Below are 17,830 nucleotides of genomic sequence, written 5' to 3' on the forward strand. Positions count from 1 at the left end.
TGTTAATTTGCTATTCCTTTAGAATCACCAAGATTTTACCATCAAATTAATACTCAGGTATGTGGGTATAATCATGAAAACTAGCTCTGTTCAAGGAAGACAAGTGTCTATACATTTCCTCTGTTGCAGCAGGTCTCTGAATGCTTTTCCTTTTTCAGGAGATCAGACCAGCCTTCCTAGCTAGAGTTAGTTGTCATGCACACCCCCTCAATAAAAATTTTTACTAATACCATAGAATAGCATGGGACTTTTATAGCACAGAACTATGACTCACCACAGTGTAACAGGAAAAAAAATAAGTTCAGAAAATAACTTTGTATGGAACCAAAATAACCTCCTACTTAAAATACATTTTGTCTTATTTTCTTCTGCACCTGAAAAGAAAAAGGCTGAAATATGTGGATTTAATATTCAAAACTAGGTAAAGTCTCCAACTTACATGAACACAAAGGAAAACTATTTGCAGTTAAAAGTTCTTTTTTAGAATCAGACATGAAAGAAGAACTAAATTAAGTATAAAGTATTGGGTTTACATGTTAAAATACTTTATGATGAAAATAACCAAAACTTCCAACTAAGGGATATTTTTACTACCCATACAGTTACTATAATTAATGAATTAAATCATTCTCTTGTTTCTGAATTTGCCCTGGAATACTGGATTCTAAAAAGCCCTCAAGTAGCTTATTAGCCTGTGAGGGATGGAAAGGAAAACTTCTAGTTGTGGTATCAAATAACTGCAGATGAAAAATAAAGATAAGCAGAGAAAATTAATTAAGTAACAGCCTTCTCTGTCCCCCTTCCTCCCTCCCCCAATATAAACATGAGCTACATTTAAACCAGAAAAAACATATTCTGGGCTATATCAGACTGATCATTAGCTACTATAAATTGGCCTGACTCAATAGCTAAAAACCCAACTAACTCATTTTGAAATGTTACTATATAGCTCTTAAGATACCAGCACGTATTACGCTTACAAAGTATTTCTTGCAGCTGAAGGTCCAGCTACAATCATTCCTCTTTTCATCTTTGGCTGCCAGTTGCACTAGAAAATACTTGACAGCATATGGGTACATACATGTGGTATTTTGCAGGCAGATACAAAAGCTGAGCTGGTTAGCTGCAGGCACCCCTAAATAAGAAGCTTCCTGATTATGGTTAGCTAAATGTTTTACTCAGGTTACCAAGTCTTGCTAAGCTGCAGGGTGAAATAACTTCAACTCAGCACCATCCTAACACAGCTGTGTGAATGCATGTAGCCACCCCAGGGCATGGCCAGAAGGAGTTCACCTTTGCCTGAAGATGCCACCCCAGCCTACATGAGATGAAGCAGCTGAGCCTCCTGCAGAGCCCTCACCTCCTCTCCTGGAAACTGGCTTCACAGAGGAGCTTCAAGATGGCAACGCATTGTTTGTGCTTCTTGTCTTTATCAGAATACAAGCATTCCCTTTCTCTAGCAGTCTCATTGCAACAAAGCAGAAAATGGCAACGCAAAATAACTCTGTCCCTCCTGGTTATGTTTCTGTCAAAATCTAATTGGTATCTTATATAAATAACTGAGATTGTTTCTCATTGAGGATGCTGTGACTGCAGTGATTCAATGTCAATAATCAGATGTTATATACTATGCTTTGCATCAGTTATTAAAAAAATTAAGGCTATTATCAGTCACTTTCCATTCATCCCTCAAGGCTCAAAACCTTGAAGGAACAGGTTGAAATATACTGGATAAAATTTAGAGGATAAAGATGCTAAAGATGGGGCTACTCTCAAGGGGATCTAACTGGTGGTCCTCAATGAAGCAAATGAATCACAGACATGGCATCCAAAATTTCATGCCTGGCACCAAAAATTACATGTCCATTCTTTGCTTTCCTCTTGAACAACCGTCTAAGTAGGCAGTGCCACGTTTTCTTCTCTCTGCCAAACTAGAGCAAGTGGTATTGTACTCCTGTCCTCAATCATGGATAGGCAATGACTGGTCAACACGCATGCCCCCAGCAGCTTGTTTTTACAACCATGGTGTAAATACTACTCAATGAGCCCATTTTCCAGAAGTGCTTCTCCAGGAATGAAATTTCCATTCTAAATGTTTTTGGTTTGAGTAAATGGTTTTAATTTTCCTCACTAAAAACTAGTTTGCTTTTTTTCTCCACTGGCACATTCCAGAGTAGAGAAGCAGATCCAGAACAATGAAGGCAGACTTTTTTTTCCACTGGGCATGGCAAATTACCCCCATTTATCAACTGGCACTACACACAGAAGCAAATTTTGTAGGACTGCAGAGAATCATTGCATTCACCTTCCCAAATGAGGGTTGCCTTCTACATCTAACAGTAAATGGAGAGTTTATCCTACTCTGGAAAATGTTCTGCAATAGCAGTACAGGAAACCAAAAGGTTTGTTATCAGTCACAGAATCATAGAATAGTTTGGGTTGGAAGAGACATTAAAGCTCATCCAGTTCCAGCCCCCTTCCATGGGCAGGGACACCTTCCACTAGACCAGGTTGCTCAAAGCCCCATCCAACCTGGCCTTGAACACTGCCAGGGATGGGGCAGCCACAGCTTCTCTGGGCAACCTGCGCCAGTGTCTCACCACTCTCAGAGTGAAGAACTTTCCAATATCTAATCAGAAACCTTATGAACATAGTTTTGTTAGAAAGACTATACAGTTCTCTGTTCAGCGCCGCATTTTCTAGGGCCATAATACTACACTGCTCACCACCTTGCTGGTACAGGGCTGCGAAGTCTAGAGTTTTGTTGCACATGGACAGGTGAGCCAGAGGTTCCCCTCCCTGGGGTGGCCTGCTGCAATGCCACCATCTGCAAGTGCTAGGACAGCAGCTGGGTTTAGTTGACAAAGCTCCACATTCACTCCAGCAGAAATGACCAACTGTGTTCAAGATACCCATTTAAAAACCTGCCATGCTTGAGTCTGAATGAGAAAAGGGCAGATTTATATACAGGATTCAAAGAGTGCAGAAAATCAGGCAGATTTAAAAACATTGCCTGACATGTAAAAATTGAAATAGACTCCTTCCTTCACTAGGTTAGTAAGTGAATTCCTATTATTACTATTATCATTATTTAAGTACTATTACCATTTCTTACTTTCAAGGTAAGGTGAAGCTACAAATTATACATTACCTCAAAAATTATTACCTTGAAAATGTGGACTTGTTAGTCATTGCTGTATGAAGGTTTCTGTACCACCACCAAGTCCCGCGCTGACTAGAACACAGTATCCCAAATCAATTTGCATAGCCATTCTTATCTAAGCAATTATTTGCACTACCTTGCTACTTAACATGACCAGACAGAATAACAGCAGTTGCCACAATCCACCAACTCTGGGAGGACATACCCCATATTCATAGGTATTCACTTCAGAGTAGTGCTCTTAAAGAGCTGCTTCACCTTGTAGCCAGGAGGAAACGGGGAGAGCATTTGGCCAACCAATGTCCCTTTCCTGGGTTCCCCAAAGGTGCCAAACCTGCACTAACCGTGCGGGGTTGCTCTGCAGCATGTTGACATACAACCCGATGAGTACATGTTCATCGGCCAACCTGTCTGCAACATCGAGGCTGTACTGTAACCTGAAACAGGGGCAGGGGAGAGGGGGTGCAGTCCGGACAGACAGAGGGAAATAAACAGAGAAAGCAGGAGCAAGTAAGATTGTGAAATGGGAATTTAGGAACGAATATTTAAGTGTTATTAGGAAAAAAAAAGAAATAAAAGTGCAGAAATTATTTTATTATTGCTATTTATATGTTAAATATTTAATGGCTTAGGAGGGTAGAATCCCTCTGTAGAATTACAGAGCTAGCCTCAGAAATCAGTGAGATGCCACACTGGACCAGGGACTGGGGCTGTATAGTACCATTTATTTCAAAATACAGCAGATTCTGAGGTCAGCACTATTTGCTTTAATATACTGTGTATTTAACATATACATTAAATATACATATGTTACCCACATGATTAACATACTGAAATCACAAGCTGGATTTGCTTGGCAGTGTCAGATCAAGACCTTACGCATCCAGGTGTACATAAATATATTTAAACATGCCCTACTTAGCTCACTGGGTCAACTGGTTATCACAGTTTGTTTATAGAATACATTAAAAGCGGGAGGAATAGAGGAAAAGGTTTTGGTTTAGCTGTGTTAGTGCAAGCTACAAACATACTCTCTCTTTAACTTACCCTTTGCCTTTCAAGAAAGCTGGAGCAGCCCTAGCCAGCAGTTTGCTCTGCTCTACTTCAGTATTCTTGGAAGGAGAGCTAGTTAATAAGATAGGAAAACTAAGAAGAGGGTAAACAATGATGTCTGAAATTCATTACAGAACAGAGTCTGGAGAAACTCTTTCAAGTGCCCGAGACTGAAAAAATAACAGTAGCACGTCTAAAGAAATCTTAGAAAACTTCAGGAAATGCAAAGTCAGGAATTAAGAGTTTTCATTCCTGTTCTCCAAAAGCAAACTATAAAGCCTTCACTACAGAAAAGACAAACAAAATGTGCTTCTCTCACAAGTAGACAGCTGAAGGCTTGTGTAGTTTTCAGGTGGAGTTCAAGATAAATGTCATCATACATGCAGCTTTCAAGCTGGGAAAGCTTCATCCTTCACTTTAACAGTTAAATGGCTTTTCTCCATGTTTGCCATAATCAATAATCTATGGAAATGTGCTTATTTAGATTTAGTGATGGGATACACCAGTTTAATTTTCAGAAGTACTGTTCTTCTACTGATTAAAAAAAAATAGTGCCTCAAACCCACTTTTTTCCCTTATTACAGTATTAAATGGACTGCAGTGACCTCACCTTTCCCAATGCTAAAATATCCATGTTAATAATATAACACAGGCTAAAAATGGAGAGATCAAAATGTTAATTTTTCTTCCATGCTGCAGCATTTTTGGTTTGACCAAAGATCAAACCCTTTAATAGTAGGATATAGAAGGAATTCAGTAAGATGACGTATGTGCCATTCCCCTCCTTTTGGGAGGTCAAGGTTGGCAGCGGGGGTCTGGAAAGGATGGTACCTAAGGGTGTCCTAAGAACCCAAGCCCTATGGATAAATCTGGCAGACAGCTGAATGAAATGCTGTACTGCACACCAAGAAAAAATGCTTGCTTCACATTTCCATGCCCATCAGCATGCTACTTATGTGTTGTGCTTCCACTGAAGCAATATCCATGCAAATAAACATGCCCCATGCCATCTAGAAGGATATGTTTTCCATCCATGTTGTCTTCCCAGTTACAGAAGGAAAATGCACTCAAGGGGTACAAGGTGTGCCATGTCAGCCAAAAATGCAGCTGTATGTTCTTGAAGTAAGTATGTTGCCACAGTGGGAGACCAAAGACCCCAGGGCAGATTTTGTTCTTTGCTTTCTAACAGCACAGTGTTATGTCCTCTCTTATCTACCATAAGTTCTCCTCTCCTATGCTCTGGGAGCAACATAGTTAGGGTGGAGGGACAGGAAGCAACTGATATCAATGTCCACTTCCTTTGTAGTTGATTAAGCAAGCTTGTATCTTCCAACCTCTTCTTAGTAGTTATGTTTTCTTAGCTTTTCTGATGCTTTGGTGTGTCCTACAGACTCTGTCCTGCTGGTTAGCATATTTGTCCCCATCCTGTTGCCCTACACTGGGTGCAAACCTCCAGGCAGATGTTTTCTCTTCCAAGGAATGAGTTCTAATGGCTTGCCACATGATATCCTAGGGTCAGATACAATCTAATGATGTACTGCTGACTTCAACTAGTTTGTGGTTCACTGCAACTGCTAGGTCCTCTGTTAAAATGTTTCTGCCCATCCAATTATGCTCCATCTTTTATTTGATTATTTGCTTCCTCGCTACAGCTCTTTTCACTTATAATTACTGAGTTTCCTCTAACTGATTTCAGACATTAATTACTACCATTCCAATTGAGCTCATTTTTTAATTTAGAAACTGCTTTCCAAGCACTCCCTCCCATAACTATTTCAAAATTTGTACCATCTACAAATTGCATATACCCACTCTATTGCTCCCACCAAGTCATTACAAGAAATAGTGTGTATTGTCTGACTTAGGATAGCCTTCAAGAGTCCCAGATGATGTCCTCCTCCTGGAACAGCAGCGAACTTCTGAAAAATGTAATTACTGATTTTCAGTGACGTTTTTATACTAATTTCTCCATGTCCATATTTCCTTTGGGTACTTCTGTGTCACCTGGGCCTATGTCAAAAGTCCTTTCAAGGTCAACCTGTATCTAATCTGCTACTTCTTTTATACCCACTGGGCCAGTTATCCTGTCAGTGAAAGAAATTAATTTGGATTGACATAATTTGTTCTTGACAAATCCATGCTGGTTATTAATCATCGGTTTATTTTCCTCCAGGTGCTTCCTAATTCTATCATGATTTCGGTATCTTTGAAAACCAAGGTTAGGCTGCCTCTTGTATAATCCCTTTGATAGTTGTTCCTCTTTCTACCTTCAACCTTCTTTCATTTGGAAGAGCTGATGTTTGTCCTTGTTCTCCCCCATCTTCCTATATATTCCTCAGCATACAATCTTCAGAGATTGTTTTGGCCACAGTGAGTTTATCTGGGTCCTACCACTTGGAATATGTAATTTAAAGATATATTCCTGTTAAATGGAAAAATTTGTAAGATGCTGTCCTGGGTTCAGCTACAGCAGTCATTTTTTCTCCTTCTTAGTAGCTGGTGCAGGGCTGTGTTTTTGACTTTCAGTCTGGGAACAATGCTGATAACACCGATGTTTTTAGTTGTTCCTCAGTCATGTTTACTCTGACCAAGGACTTTCTCAGTCTCATGCTTTGCCAGAGAGGAGGGGAAGCCAGGAGGAAGCAGAGACAGGACACCTGACCCAAACTGGCCAAAGGGGTATTCCATACCACAGCACGTCATGCCCAGTATAGAAACTGGGGGGAGTTACCCGGAAGGCCCAGATCGCTGCTCGGGTCGGGCTGGGTATCGGTCGGCGGGTGGTGAGCGGTTGTGTCCTCTCCCCTTGTTATTCCTCTTATCATTATTATTGGTAGCAGTAGTGGTTTGTATTATACCTTAGTTACTGGAGAGCTGTTATCTCAACTCGTGGGAGTTACATTCCTTCGATTCTCCTCCCCATCCCTCCGGGAGCGGGGGGAGGAAGGAAAAGGGGGGGAGTGAGCGAGCGGCTGCGTGGTTCCAAGTTGCCGGCTGGGCTTGAACCACGACAGATGCCAAAGAATACTTGCCCATCCAAATAGAAAGACAAAACCTCCAACTCTGAGCAGATGTCTACAAAGATGTAGACCTAACAATATTGGTGTAAATGTTACACCCTCTTAAGCGTCTACCTGCCTACTAAACAATCAGACACAGAAACCTTTCCTTTAGCAGTTAGAATATTGCTGATGAAATAAGGAGGATTCTTACCTTGTTCTGAAAACAACATACAAAGGCAACATGCAGTTCAAGTCTACCACAGTCCTTAGACACATGGACAACAGCAGCAACCAGTATGTTTTGCTCCAAAGTTAGCTGCTGTCCAGAAATCTGGCCTAACCTCTTCCTATGCCCAGGCAGAATATCCAATTCTTTTTAGCTTTTATATGGAGTTCAAAAAAAGACATCAGCTACTCTGACTCAGCATTAAATAAGATACTATTTTTCCTTGGATATAAGCATTTGATACCAATAGTGCATTCTTTCTATCTACCACGGAATTGACAAGTAATTTCAAGTTCAGCAGAATGTGCTGCATCACCCCATTTATTCCAGTTTATTACTCCTTTGGACAACCTAAATGTATTGGCTGGGGGGTAGTAAGGGAAGGGGGAGGACTGAGAAAAATGCAAGAAAAAACATTCTGCTTCATCTTTTGTCACCTTATCCCTATAATTCAATAGCTTAAAGAAGCCATTTATTAAGAAAAAGAAAGACATTGTATCCATTACTGTGGTAGCTATGTCCTTTAAGGCAGAACTCACAGACTGTAGCTAGGGAACAAAAGAGTAATAAGGAAGAACACATTAAACAGGGTATAGAGTTATGCCTTGTGACTGGACAGAAGTTTCTATAATGCTCAATTTACCTGTTTTGACGTATCACTGGGTTTGCAAGGGCATTACCTACTCTGCAGGGATATTCCCTCGTTCTGCTGCCCTCTAGGTAATTGGAGATCACAAAAACAAATGTGAGATTAAAAACTGAGTATCAGCTACAGTAAAAATATTATAGGACTTGTGGTTTTAATCACATACTAGCTGTCATTGCAGCAAATGACTGTGATTTGTTATTTGGGAGAGTATCACAGATTTTTTTGTTTCTTCTTTTCTAATGTAAATGCTTTAAAGTTGTTCCTGAGCTGTACAGAGCATATTGTCGATACCAATTTACATGCTGTGTATATTTACAAGAAAGGTGCTTATAAGTGTTATGCCAACCTCCTCGTTAAAGCTCTCTTATGGACTTGGTGGCTGAAACTAGGCAAAGCAAGCAGAGAAATTTTAAGTGGATTTTGATTCTGAAGTGGCTTGAAGAAACTAAGAAGCATGTCAGGGAAAGCCTGAATCTGATCTCCTCTGAGCTTTGGAATAATTGTGTACCCACCCAAAAGCGGTTCTTCGGGTTCAATTAAACTGCAAATAACATATAATGTTGAATTTCCTTTCAGCTGTTTTCCACAATTTGTCATTGTATTTACTAGTTATTAAAGATCTTCCAATAACATTCTTCTTCCCAGTTAATTACCCTTTTCCACCCACAAATCCAGAAATGAAGATGATAGTGTACTGAAGTTATTGTGAGACCATATTCATTTGCAGCAGCAGAATGAGCCGGTGTGCTGAATTCAGCATTAGCTGCTGCAGAGAAGAACTGGTTGCAAATGATTATGTTCTTATGTGAACACAACTAGCTGAAGTAAATACCACGGGAATGCTACAGATCACAGTCTGTGCCAATTCTCCTTTGAATAAACATTCTAATTACATAAAAACTTTCTTTAAGGCTATCTGAAACCTCTGGACTAGATTGCAACACAAATTAAAGTAACCATAAGTTATCTGCAGTGAAAACACAGCCAGCAGAGCTTTTAGCATTGATTATGTTCAGCTAGAAATTTTACCCTGAGTTTGTACAATTTTTATTATAATATGAATCATGGATTATTTAATATAAACCCAGCACAACCGCAAACAGAGCTGTCAAAGTCTGTTTCTCTGATGTACGAGAGGATGAGCTTCCACTAATGAGGCCTGATTTTCCCAGGGCACCCATAATAGTAAAATCTAAAAGAGTAATGCGGATATTGTTACTAGTCTAATACAGATTGAAGAACTTGGCATTTAGCAGGGAAGTACCTTGGCCTCAGTACTTTCTTACTGAGTTGTAGCTAATGCTCATGGATTAATCAAAAAAGAAAAAAAGAAAGGTCATTACACTACACAGATAAAAGAAAGGGGGGCGGGGGGGGAACTGTTCTTATCGAACTGCGTATTTCTTTTATGTAGAATGAAACAGGCTCTTCCTTTAGGTCACTAAGATGAGAGGGAATGCTGGAAAAAGGGTGCCGCAATCAGAGGCATTGGTCCAAATCCAGCTCTTGCTACGTAAATGGGAAGTCTTCATTAGCTTCACTAGGATTTAGATCTGCCTTTTTTGTGGCCATTCTGAAAAGTAAAGCAGTGGGGTCCAGGGAGGGTTATTAGCAAGCAATGCTAAGTCAGAACAGTAACCACCAGCAGCAACAGTCATGGAAGGAGGCAGGCTGTGAGACCTGGAGTCATTTCCAGGTTCTTGTGCAAATCTCTTTCATTCCTTGGTCAAGAATGCAGCAGGCAAGTCATACACTCAGGATGAAACCATAAAGGTGTAGTTTCTTTCGGTTTTCAAAAATGATGTTCCCAACTTCTGCTAGATATATTAATGTTAATCCTACATGAAAGGGTAAAATAAAAGGTTTGTGCTGTGCAGAAGCAAGAGAAGTTGGCAAAGCCCACAGCCTGCAGGAAGTCAATTCAAAAGACTAATTAGAGCCACAGACACCCTCTAGCCCACCAGAGCCTTTCTTAAAGAATACATTTAGTATTTTAGCAGAATCACTAATGATTTAGTGCATGAGCTATAGAACTATGGCGGTTAGTGAGTTAGTGCTCTCATACTGACCGTGAATTGTTGTGAAGCTGATTTACATACTGCTTTATAAGAGAGTGCTCATCAGCCACAGGACTGGCTGCATTAATACCCCCAAGTAACCTGAATGATTCAAACAATGAAAACTTGTTAATACCCCAAAAAGTATACACAGAGAGCAGTGTGTTTAGTCTGGGTTCATCAAAATAAATGCAATTTGCAACCATTTAGAAAGGATACTGACTTGACAGTTTGTAAGGTGCTTTTTCTTTTGAATAAAAGCTAGCAAATTAAATTTATAAGAGATGAAAATAAAAATAATGAGAATAAGCTGTCAAGCACTTAAAATCCTGCTAGGTCAATGAAGCAAAAGTTGCAAAAGTTTTAACAAGCAATGTAATTGCTTTACAGGGTTAACAGGGTACTGTTAACTCTAAAAAAAGCCAAAACTGAGTGCTGCATCAGGAAACTTTTGCTGTATAGGGCTGTCATACTATCCACTTATATGGAAGTCTGGGTACCTATGGCTGAGGAAAGGATTAAATGTCTCCTGGTTTCAGGGGATTCTCCATCAAGGAGTTCTTCCTTCAAGAGAAAAGGAATTCTAGTGGCTCAGGAATCATGTACGTTTAATCCTCGTAGTTAAAGATAGTCAGTTGAATTACTAAAGAACACGAAGGTAAAATAATCAGGAATTTTTCATATGTAAAGAAAAACAAGCAGCACAGTAGACAGCGCTGTGATTATTACGGCAGGTCCCTGGCCTAAATGGCAAAGCATACTTCTGTTGATTATGACAGGGACTTCCTGGGGATAAACAGAAGCAACAGCTATGCTCTTTAAAGAGCATTCCTCTTAATGACCTGTCCTGGAGAGGCTGCAAATAGATTATCCTACCTTGCACATAAAATCCCATATATTCCAACAACAGAAATAAATCTGCTTTTGCAGTCTTACTCTCAGAGATAGTGTATAGGCAGCAGATTTGGTCTTGGGGGCTGCTTTGGGACTGGCTTTCAAAATGCATCTCAGTCACATCCAGCAGCTACTTGCACTAAGATAACACTGAGAGTTTACAGTTTATAACTGCTGGTAACAAAGTTCTTAAATCGAAGTAGTAAACCATCTTTACTCTGACATTCCACTGTGTTATACTGTCGGTTGGGTTTTGGTGTTAAAATAGGTAGCCATGCATACCCAGAGACTGTGGTTATTTGGGAATGTTGAAGCACTGACACATACAACAGGAATGAAGCAATAAATACACCCAAGGAAGACATATAACTCATCTTCTCCAGTACAGCAGGAAGTTCATTTTTATGCCACCTTCTCATCTATGTGCATTGGTAGGCTTACATAGATAGGGTGAGACAGCTAGCAAATGCTACACACATATTTTGGCTACGGAGCCAAAATACTGAGCCAAAATGTACATAGCTGCAAGCGCCTTCCCTTTGGGATTAATGTTTCTGATGACTCTTCTCTGGTTTGTTTGCTGAAGGGTCACCATATTCCATGACTACTCCTCTCTTGTAGCCTTAAATGAAAATCTGAATGGTTTAACAGGAGTAAGGATGTCTTGCTATATCTAGCAAGCGTGAACATGTTTTCTCTTTGTTCATATCGTATCTTGCAGTGCGATGCAGGCATTCCCAGTAGGCAATGGCATGTCCCAGTTCCTATTCCCACAGTGCTGCTACAAAACAGCTTCTCCTCAACAGGCCATTTTCACCCCCTATGGGAGGGTGCCCAGCTTGCATGCGAGCACATTTTAGCACAACATAATGGTTCAAATGAGAACTCTGTGAGGGGCTTGGGGTGCCCTAACTGCAGCTTTCCATCCAGATATCTGGGCATCAGTCCAAAATAATCAAAGCATTTCTCTACTCATGTCTGTTAACGTTGTGAAAATTGAAACCTCCACTGCTGTCATATAATGGTTTAATGTATATAAGGATAAGAACTCACCTTCTGTTTGCAAAAGGACTTCCTGAGGGAACAGAGTGGGAGAAGAGTGTGTCGTTCATGCTGGTTACAGGTCGGGGGGGCCTAGAAGAAGGTAAAATATCCAGTTACAATATTCTGTTCAAAACCCCTTACATCAGCAACAGTATTTACAGAGAACTGAATGAGCTTCTTGTTTAAAGTAATATTACTACTTGTTCTTGTGCTTTAAGTAGCAATAATTCCAAATGAAAGATGCTGTGTTTTTAAGCAGAAGTTGATAAAACCACACCATTACTTAGGCCTGGAAGGAAATAATGCTTTTGTGTGTTCTGAGGTGAGTTTTAAGCAACTTGCTTGATTTTTTCCCTGCTTTGGCAAAATATCAGTATTCCATTTTTCCTTTCCAGAGCCTGTAGTCCAGGGTGCAGTCACTGCTTTGAACCAGCTAGGCTGAGCACTGGTAGCAGGTTTGCTGTGCCAGCACAGAGGTCTGCAGGGTGTAACTGCCAAAAAATTACACATCTTTTCATGAGCTTATCCCTGGCGCTAAGCTCCATGCTACCAAATCCACATAGTGACCACAGTGTACCCATAGCCCTCGGAGTCCCATAAAATACATGTTGAACTAAACCAATTTAACTGCAAAGCTTTTCAACTGGTATATCAAACCCCAAATCAAAATTTAAAATAAGTATCTAGTTTCAGAAGATTACCACTAATAATGCTCATTTTATTATTACATTCTTTATTTCATGCTCTTACTAAAAATTAAATGAGAAGGAATATTTCCTCTGCTTTCTTTTATTGTCTACTCTTAAAAAATATTCTGTGCATATTTTTTCCTTCTGTATCCATTAAGGAGGAATTTCCCCTTCTTAAGGGACTTCTTATTCAACATTGGGCAAAAGATATAGACACTTGGGAAAAACTAAAAAAAAATATGTTATTAAAATCACAGGGTTCTGCTCAGATACAGGCAGAACCTAAAGCCATATATAATTCAGACTTCAAATTGCCTAGATTTCAAGTTGGTTAATATCCCTTTTAAGCTCTGTGAAAGATCTGTCCTGCTTTCCGAATTCTGCAGATATGCAAATCAAAATACAGTAGCCATCTGCAAAATATTCACTGGGCTCCAACTGTGCAAGAGAATGGGTCATCCAGACCATTTGTAAGAAATGAAGAAAGCCCACTCTCCAAGGAAGTGAACTATTATTATGTGTTTTCTTTCCTATTTTGTAACTCTTAGAAAATAAGCACAAATGTGGTCTTTGACAAGTCCAAATGGGTATCTCAGCATTCCAACACCACACTGCTTTAAAAAAGTTTAAAATGTAGGATTTGGCATATTATTTATTTATATGAAAATACAGGTTTTAGCCTAACCCTGTGTCTGCAGACCCACTTGAAAAGCTTCAGTTCTGGTCAGTCACGAATTTGAGAAGCAGCACTTTGTCCTCTATGTACTTATGGAGAAGTGTTTAGATGTTATTTTTCATGGACTCCATCAGAGCTAGAAATAGCTTGGATGAGGCCACAATCAGAGCCAATCCACTGAAAAGGTCATTGTTGTATGAGTCTTGAATTGCAGAGATTTGAAAATAAACTTCAAGAGAATACTTAGAAACTAATTTCATTTTAAGGGTAAGCAACCAGCATTGTGCTGCCTGGGAACCATAAACTGGTAACTGACGTAGGAGCAATAGTTCACACCAACTACATGTGGCTATTGCATTTTTCCTTCTCTCAATACAATCACTGGCCCATGAACACATTCAAAAACTAATTTGGAACAGGCTGGGGTTTCTGAAAGATGGGTCCAACCCTGGGCTGTGGAGTCCTAAACAGCAGAGGAGAAGGGAGGAGAGGCAGGTTCTCAACATTGCCCAGAGAAGGAGGCAGGAAGAATGCTCCCTTAGCAGAACTTGGGCTCTGCTTTGCCTTGCACCAAGTCCACCTCTGCTGAGTAGGAAGTGGGTGCCATGTACTTCAGTGGGCACCCACGGACTTCAGCAGATCACCACATACACACTTCAGGTGAATGTATCTATGTCTCTAGGTTTATCTCAAAACAGGGGTGGAAGGGAAGAGTTTCTAATGCCCCAAACAGCTCTTCCCTTTCACTGTCTCTGTATTCAAAGATGTTATTTATCTAGCTCTGGATTTTAGGGGAAAAAAAACCCCCACAGTTAAGGATTGGTAATAATGAAATTATCACTTTTTTCTTTCCAAGCTTCTTCCTCCAGTAAGTGTACTAAAGAAGAAAAGTACTTACCAAGTATCTCTTTTGCAGCCAAAATGAAATGGAAAAGAGATCATTAATTAAATTGTCAGTTTAATATGTATGTGGTCTAAGTAGTGCATTGGACATACTCCATTCTTATCACCCTGCTTCTGCAAAAAGCATGAGAGCCTCTACGCATAACAGGTCATTGATCTGTTTACATATGCAAAGTTACTCTTGGGTACAAACGTCTACAAAATCCAAGGCTTTGCTAAGATTTTGTGATTAGCATTAGTTCGTCAATTCTCATATGAAAAAGAAAGGTATTAAACTAATCTGAACTTCCCCAAGGCAAGTTTTTTAATGGCTGATATCCATTGTCATATTCCTCAGGTTCAGCTCAAATATCAAATGGATGTTCAAACATACATCTACAGTGGTGTGATGCAGGAAGACAAGAACAGCAGACTTTATGCTAAAGCAAAGGAAAACTCAGGTATTGACTATAAATGTGTATCTTTCTGAGGTTATTTCTAAACTTCTGGAAGTGAGTAAGCTTCCTGGTAAAAGTAAGATGATGATAATATTCCTCAAGGAGGTAGCAAACCTTAATACTATTGAAACAGGCTATGTAATAAATGCATGTTATGGCATAACACATACCCACAGTAATAAACCAAATTAAATAAGAGGAATTTTCCAAAGTGCTCTATGCTGGTCTAACCCCTTCACAGTGATGTCAAAAATAATGTGCCCACAAGCCTTAGATGAAAACAAAGTCAGGCAGGTGCAGAATGCATTTGAAAAATACCTCCATGATGCACTGCTGTTTGTTATCTCTGAAGTCTGGTGCTTATTTTTTGTTGCCAAGCTTATGTATAGAAAAGAAAAATGATCCCTCCATTGGTGGAGGAAGTTTCTCCATCAGGTTAATGACACCTTGATAACTACTTCTCTAGATAAGCCTTAGATGTGTTTCTTGCTTAAGTGAAAATTCTGCGTGGCACCAGTAGAACAAAACAATATGCGGTCTTTCTGCCTGGTACTACTCCAAGGTGGAAGAACGATGAAAAGGAAAGGCTGTATAGTAATGCAGAGAGTACTTGTCCCCATTTAAGCTAGCAGCTAAAAAAGGATACTGTTTTGTTGCCAAAATTCTTCCATTTAATGCACATATTACCCCCTTTCTGCTTGGATTCCTGCCCAGAGCTGTTTCTCTCAACTTCCATTATGTTCAAAAATAAAAATCACATCAGCAAGAAGATATTCTCACTGAGGTACTGTACCATATCTCTCCGTCAGTTAATTTATATGAATTATGCTACAGATCATGCTATCTCCACAACTTACAGGTTTTCCACTCATGTATCATTATAGCCAATATATACAGCCAAGTTATATCGCCTCCAATCTATGAATATAGAGAAACTCTATCATGAAACAAAATAGATGTTCTCACATCCAATCACTCTAAATTATGTCTATCTAGTTAAGAAGAAAGGAAGGTGTTAATTTCACAGCAAAGAATTGGAACAGATCCTACTCAATTATGGTACCTTCCTCTTGCCTTGCCTAAGTGCATTTAATCCATTCACAGTAGCCCAGTTTTCACTACCTGTTGTCTTATGACATATTCCCAGGCCCCCAGGGGTGTGCAGCCAACAGGGAACAGAGGCTTCTCTTTCAATTTCATGCTCCCTGTCTCTTCCCATTTCTCTTAAGGATGGCCAAAATCTGTCCTGTGAAATTATCACTGAGTTGCCAGCAGAGACAGGCTTTTATACCACACACAGCATGCGATAGCTCAGCTGATCCAACTCTGGATGATCTCTTCCAAAGAACATCCTCCCACTACACCTCCATAAAGAGGTGCAGGGATTTTAACTGACAGTCGAGTGCAACAAGGATTTGGCACTACATATCTGTCAGAGAGGCACCTTGTGTCTGAAGAGCAGACCACTCTTTTATGCCTTCAAAAAGTTCTGCTATAATCACACAATGACCATCACCATGATTTATCCTTAAAATATCAGGTAGGCTAGATGAACTTTCCAGGCGTTGCACAACCCACAATGGCAGGTGGACTCCTGCCCTTAAAGATGCTACCTACAAACACTTAGTACTGACAAAAGTAAATATGTATAATAATTACAGACTGGAATCATTCCAGTGGCCAGTAACACAGATATGCAGCCTGCAAGTACAATTTCAATGGATGCTGCCTGAAATGCTTCAGTATGGGCCCCTGGGAAGACGGTTAAGAAAGGTATTTTCTTAAGAAATATATCAGGATAAAAGAAATACTTTAAGGACAGTATTTTTGGAATATTTTTTTTAAGTTAATTTCTTTGTAACTTTCTTCCAATCAATGTCTTGATTTTTCCTGAATTCTATGGAAAATGTAACGGTTTGGATTTTGTTTTTTTTTTAAAGGACCCAGGAAGCAAAGGTAAACCAAACTGATAAACGAGAAAATCTGAGTGACTGCCACTATGGGGAGTGCACATGCTTTAGAAAAAAAACCCCTGGTGCCTCATGTCAAGAGGTATGTGTGATACACTGAAGATGAGAGTCTCTAGATGACAAAATTAATGTTCTCAACATGAATACATCCCAAAGTGCTGAAACTCTATGAAATTGAATGGATTTGAGGAGAATGGGGACATGCCAACATTATGTCCCACTATTTGGTTATATGTATACACCCCACTCACTCTTCAAGTGAAGCCACATCAGAAGAACATTTTTATACTAAATACCCCAATCAGCAAATTTGCACTTGTGATGCATTAAGCTTGATACGCCACAGCTGCCTCCTGTTTTGTTCAGAGCTACAGTATCTACACTCGTTGTAAGCAACTCCTACAACAAAGCTTGTTTTTTCTACAGCACACAGATACTTACACAATGTGAGCCAGGTTTAGAGGTTTTTCAGGCTGGTCAGGGAACATTGGGTGCAAAGGTTCACGGCTGGAAGCACAGCTTAAAGACTTGCTAAGTGCATTAGTTAGCTTCTTAGCAGGTGATTTCTGGGAGGAACAAGGAAGGTATAGGTAATCTGGACAAGTAAGGTGCATACTGTGTCTGCTACAGGAAGCACAAAACAACAGGAAGCTCTACAAGCTTACATATCTATTGACTGACATCCCCCTCGCCTCCCTCCCACCCCAAGAGTCTGGTAAGGCAAAGACTGCTCCGTTTGGTGGAAAGATTACTCTTACCTTCAGGTGCCTCTAGAGTAGGCTTGGAGGGAGTATATCTATATGGACAGATGCAGTTGCCATGGCTTCTTTGACATGCTGCACTCAAGTAGTATTGAATGAAGGACAGCACAAAGTAAGTGTTGCCTGGATTGGAGCTGGCTCATACCTCACCATCTTGGGAGTTCAAGCACTACAAATCTGTGTATGCCTGTCCATGTAGATACACTGTATGGGAACCATTCCTTTCTAGCTGTGGACCAAGCACAAGGCTGCTATATTGCTTTTCCTTGCTATTATTTTCCTCCTCAGCTCCAGCACCCTGTACTG

The 17,830-nt window shown here is 40.0% G+C and overlaps 1 protein-coding gene across 2 annotated transcripts in view; it reads right to left on the minus strand.

Moving 5' to 3' along the window:
• DTNA (dystrobrevin, alpha) overlaps positions 1-17,830 on the minus strand; it is a 97,576-nt gene that overhangs the window by 30,469 nt on the left and 49,277 nt on the right. The window contains exons 8-14 of one of the 2 annotated variants that reach the window (XM_010018097.1): positions 17,205-17,329; positions 14,352-14,360; positions 12,098-12,178; positions 10,374-10,397; positions 10,163-10,252; positions 4,211-4,288; positions 3,508-3,600 (exon numbers count right to left, since the gene is read on the minus strand). In XM_010018097.1, coding sequence (XP_010016399.1) covers positions 3,508-3,600; positions 4,211-4,288; positions 10,163-10,252; positions 10,374-10,397; positions 12,098-12,178; positions 14,352-14,360; positions 17,205-17,329 — 500 coding nt within the window. The remainder of the gene's footprint in view (positions 1-3,507; positions 3,601-4,210; positions 4,289-10,162; positions 10,253-10,373; positions 10,398-12,097; positions 12,179-14,351; positions 14,361-17,204; positions 17,330-17,830) is intronic. The other variant, XM_010018098.1, reaches the window with a different exon arrangement.

Source organism: Nestor notabilis, unplaced genomic scaffold (assembly GCF_000696875.1).
Source record: "Nestor notabilis isolate BGI_N333 unplaced genomic scaffold, ASM69687v1 scaffold5867, whole genome shotgun sequence".
Classification (NCBI taxonomy): domain Eukaryota; kingdom Metazoa; phylum Chordata; class Aves; order Psittaciformes; family Psittacidae; genus Nestor; species Nestor notabilis.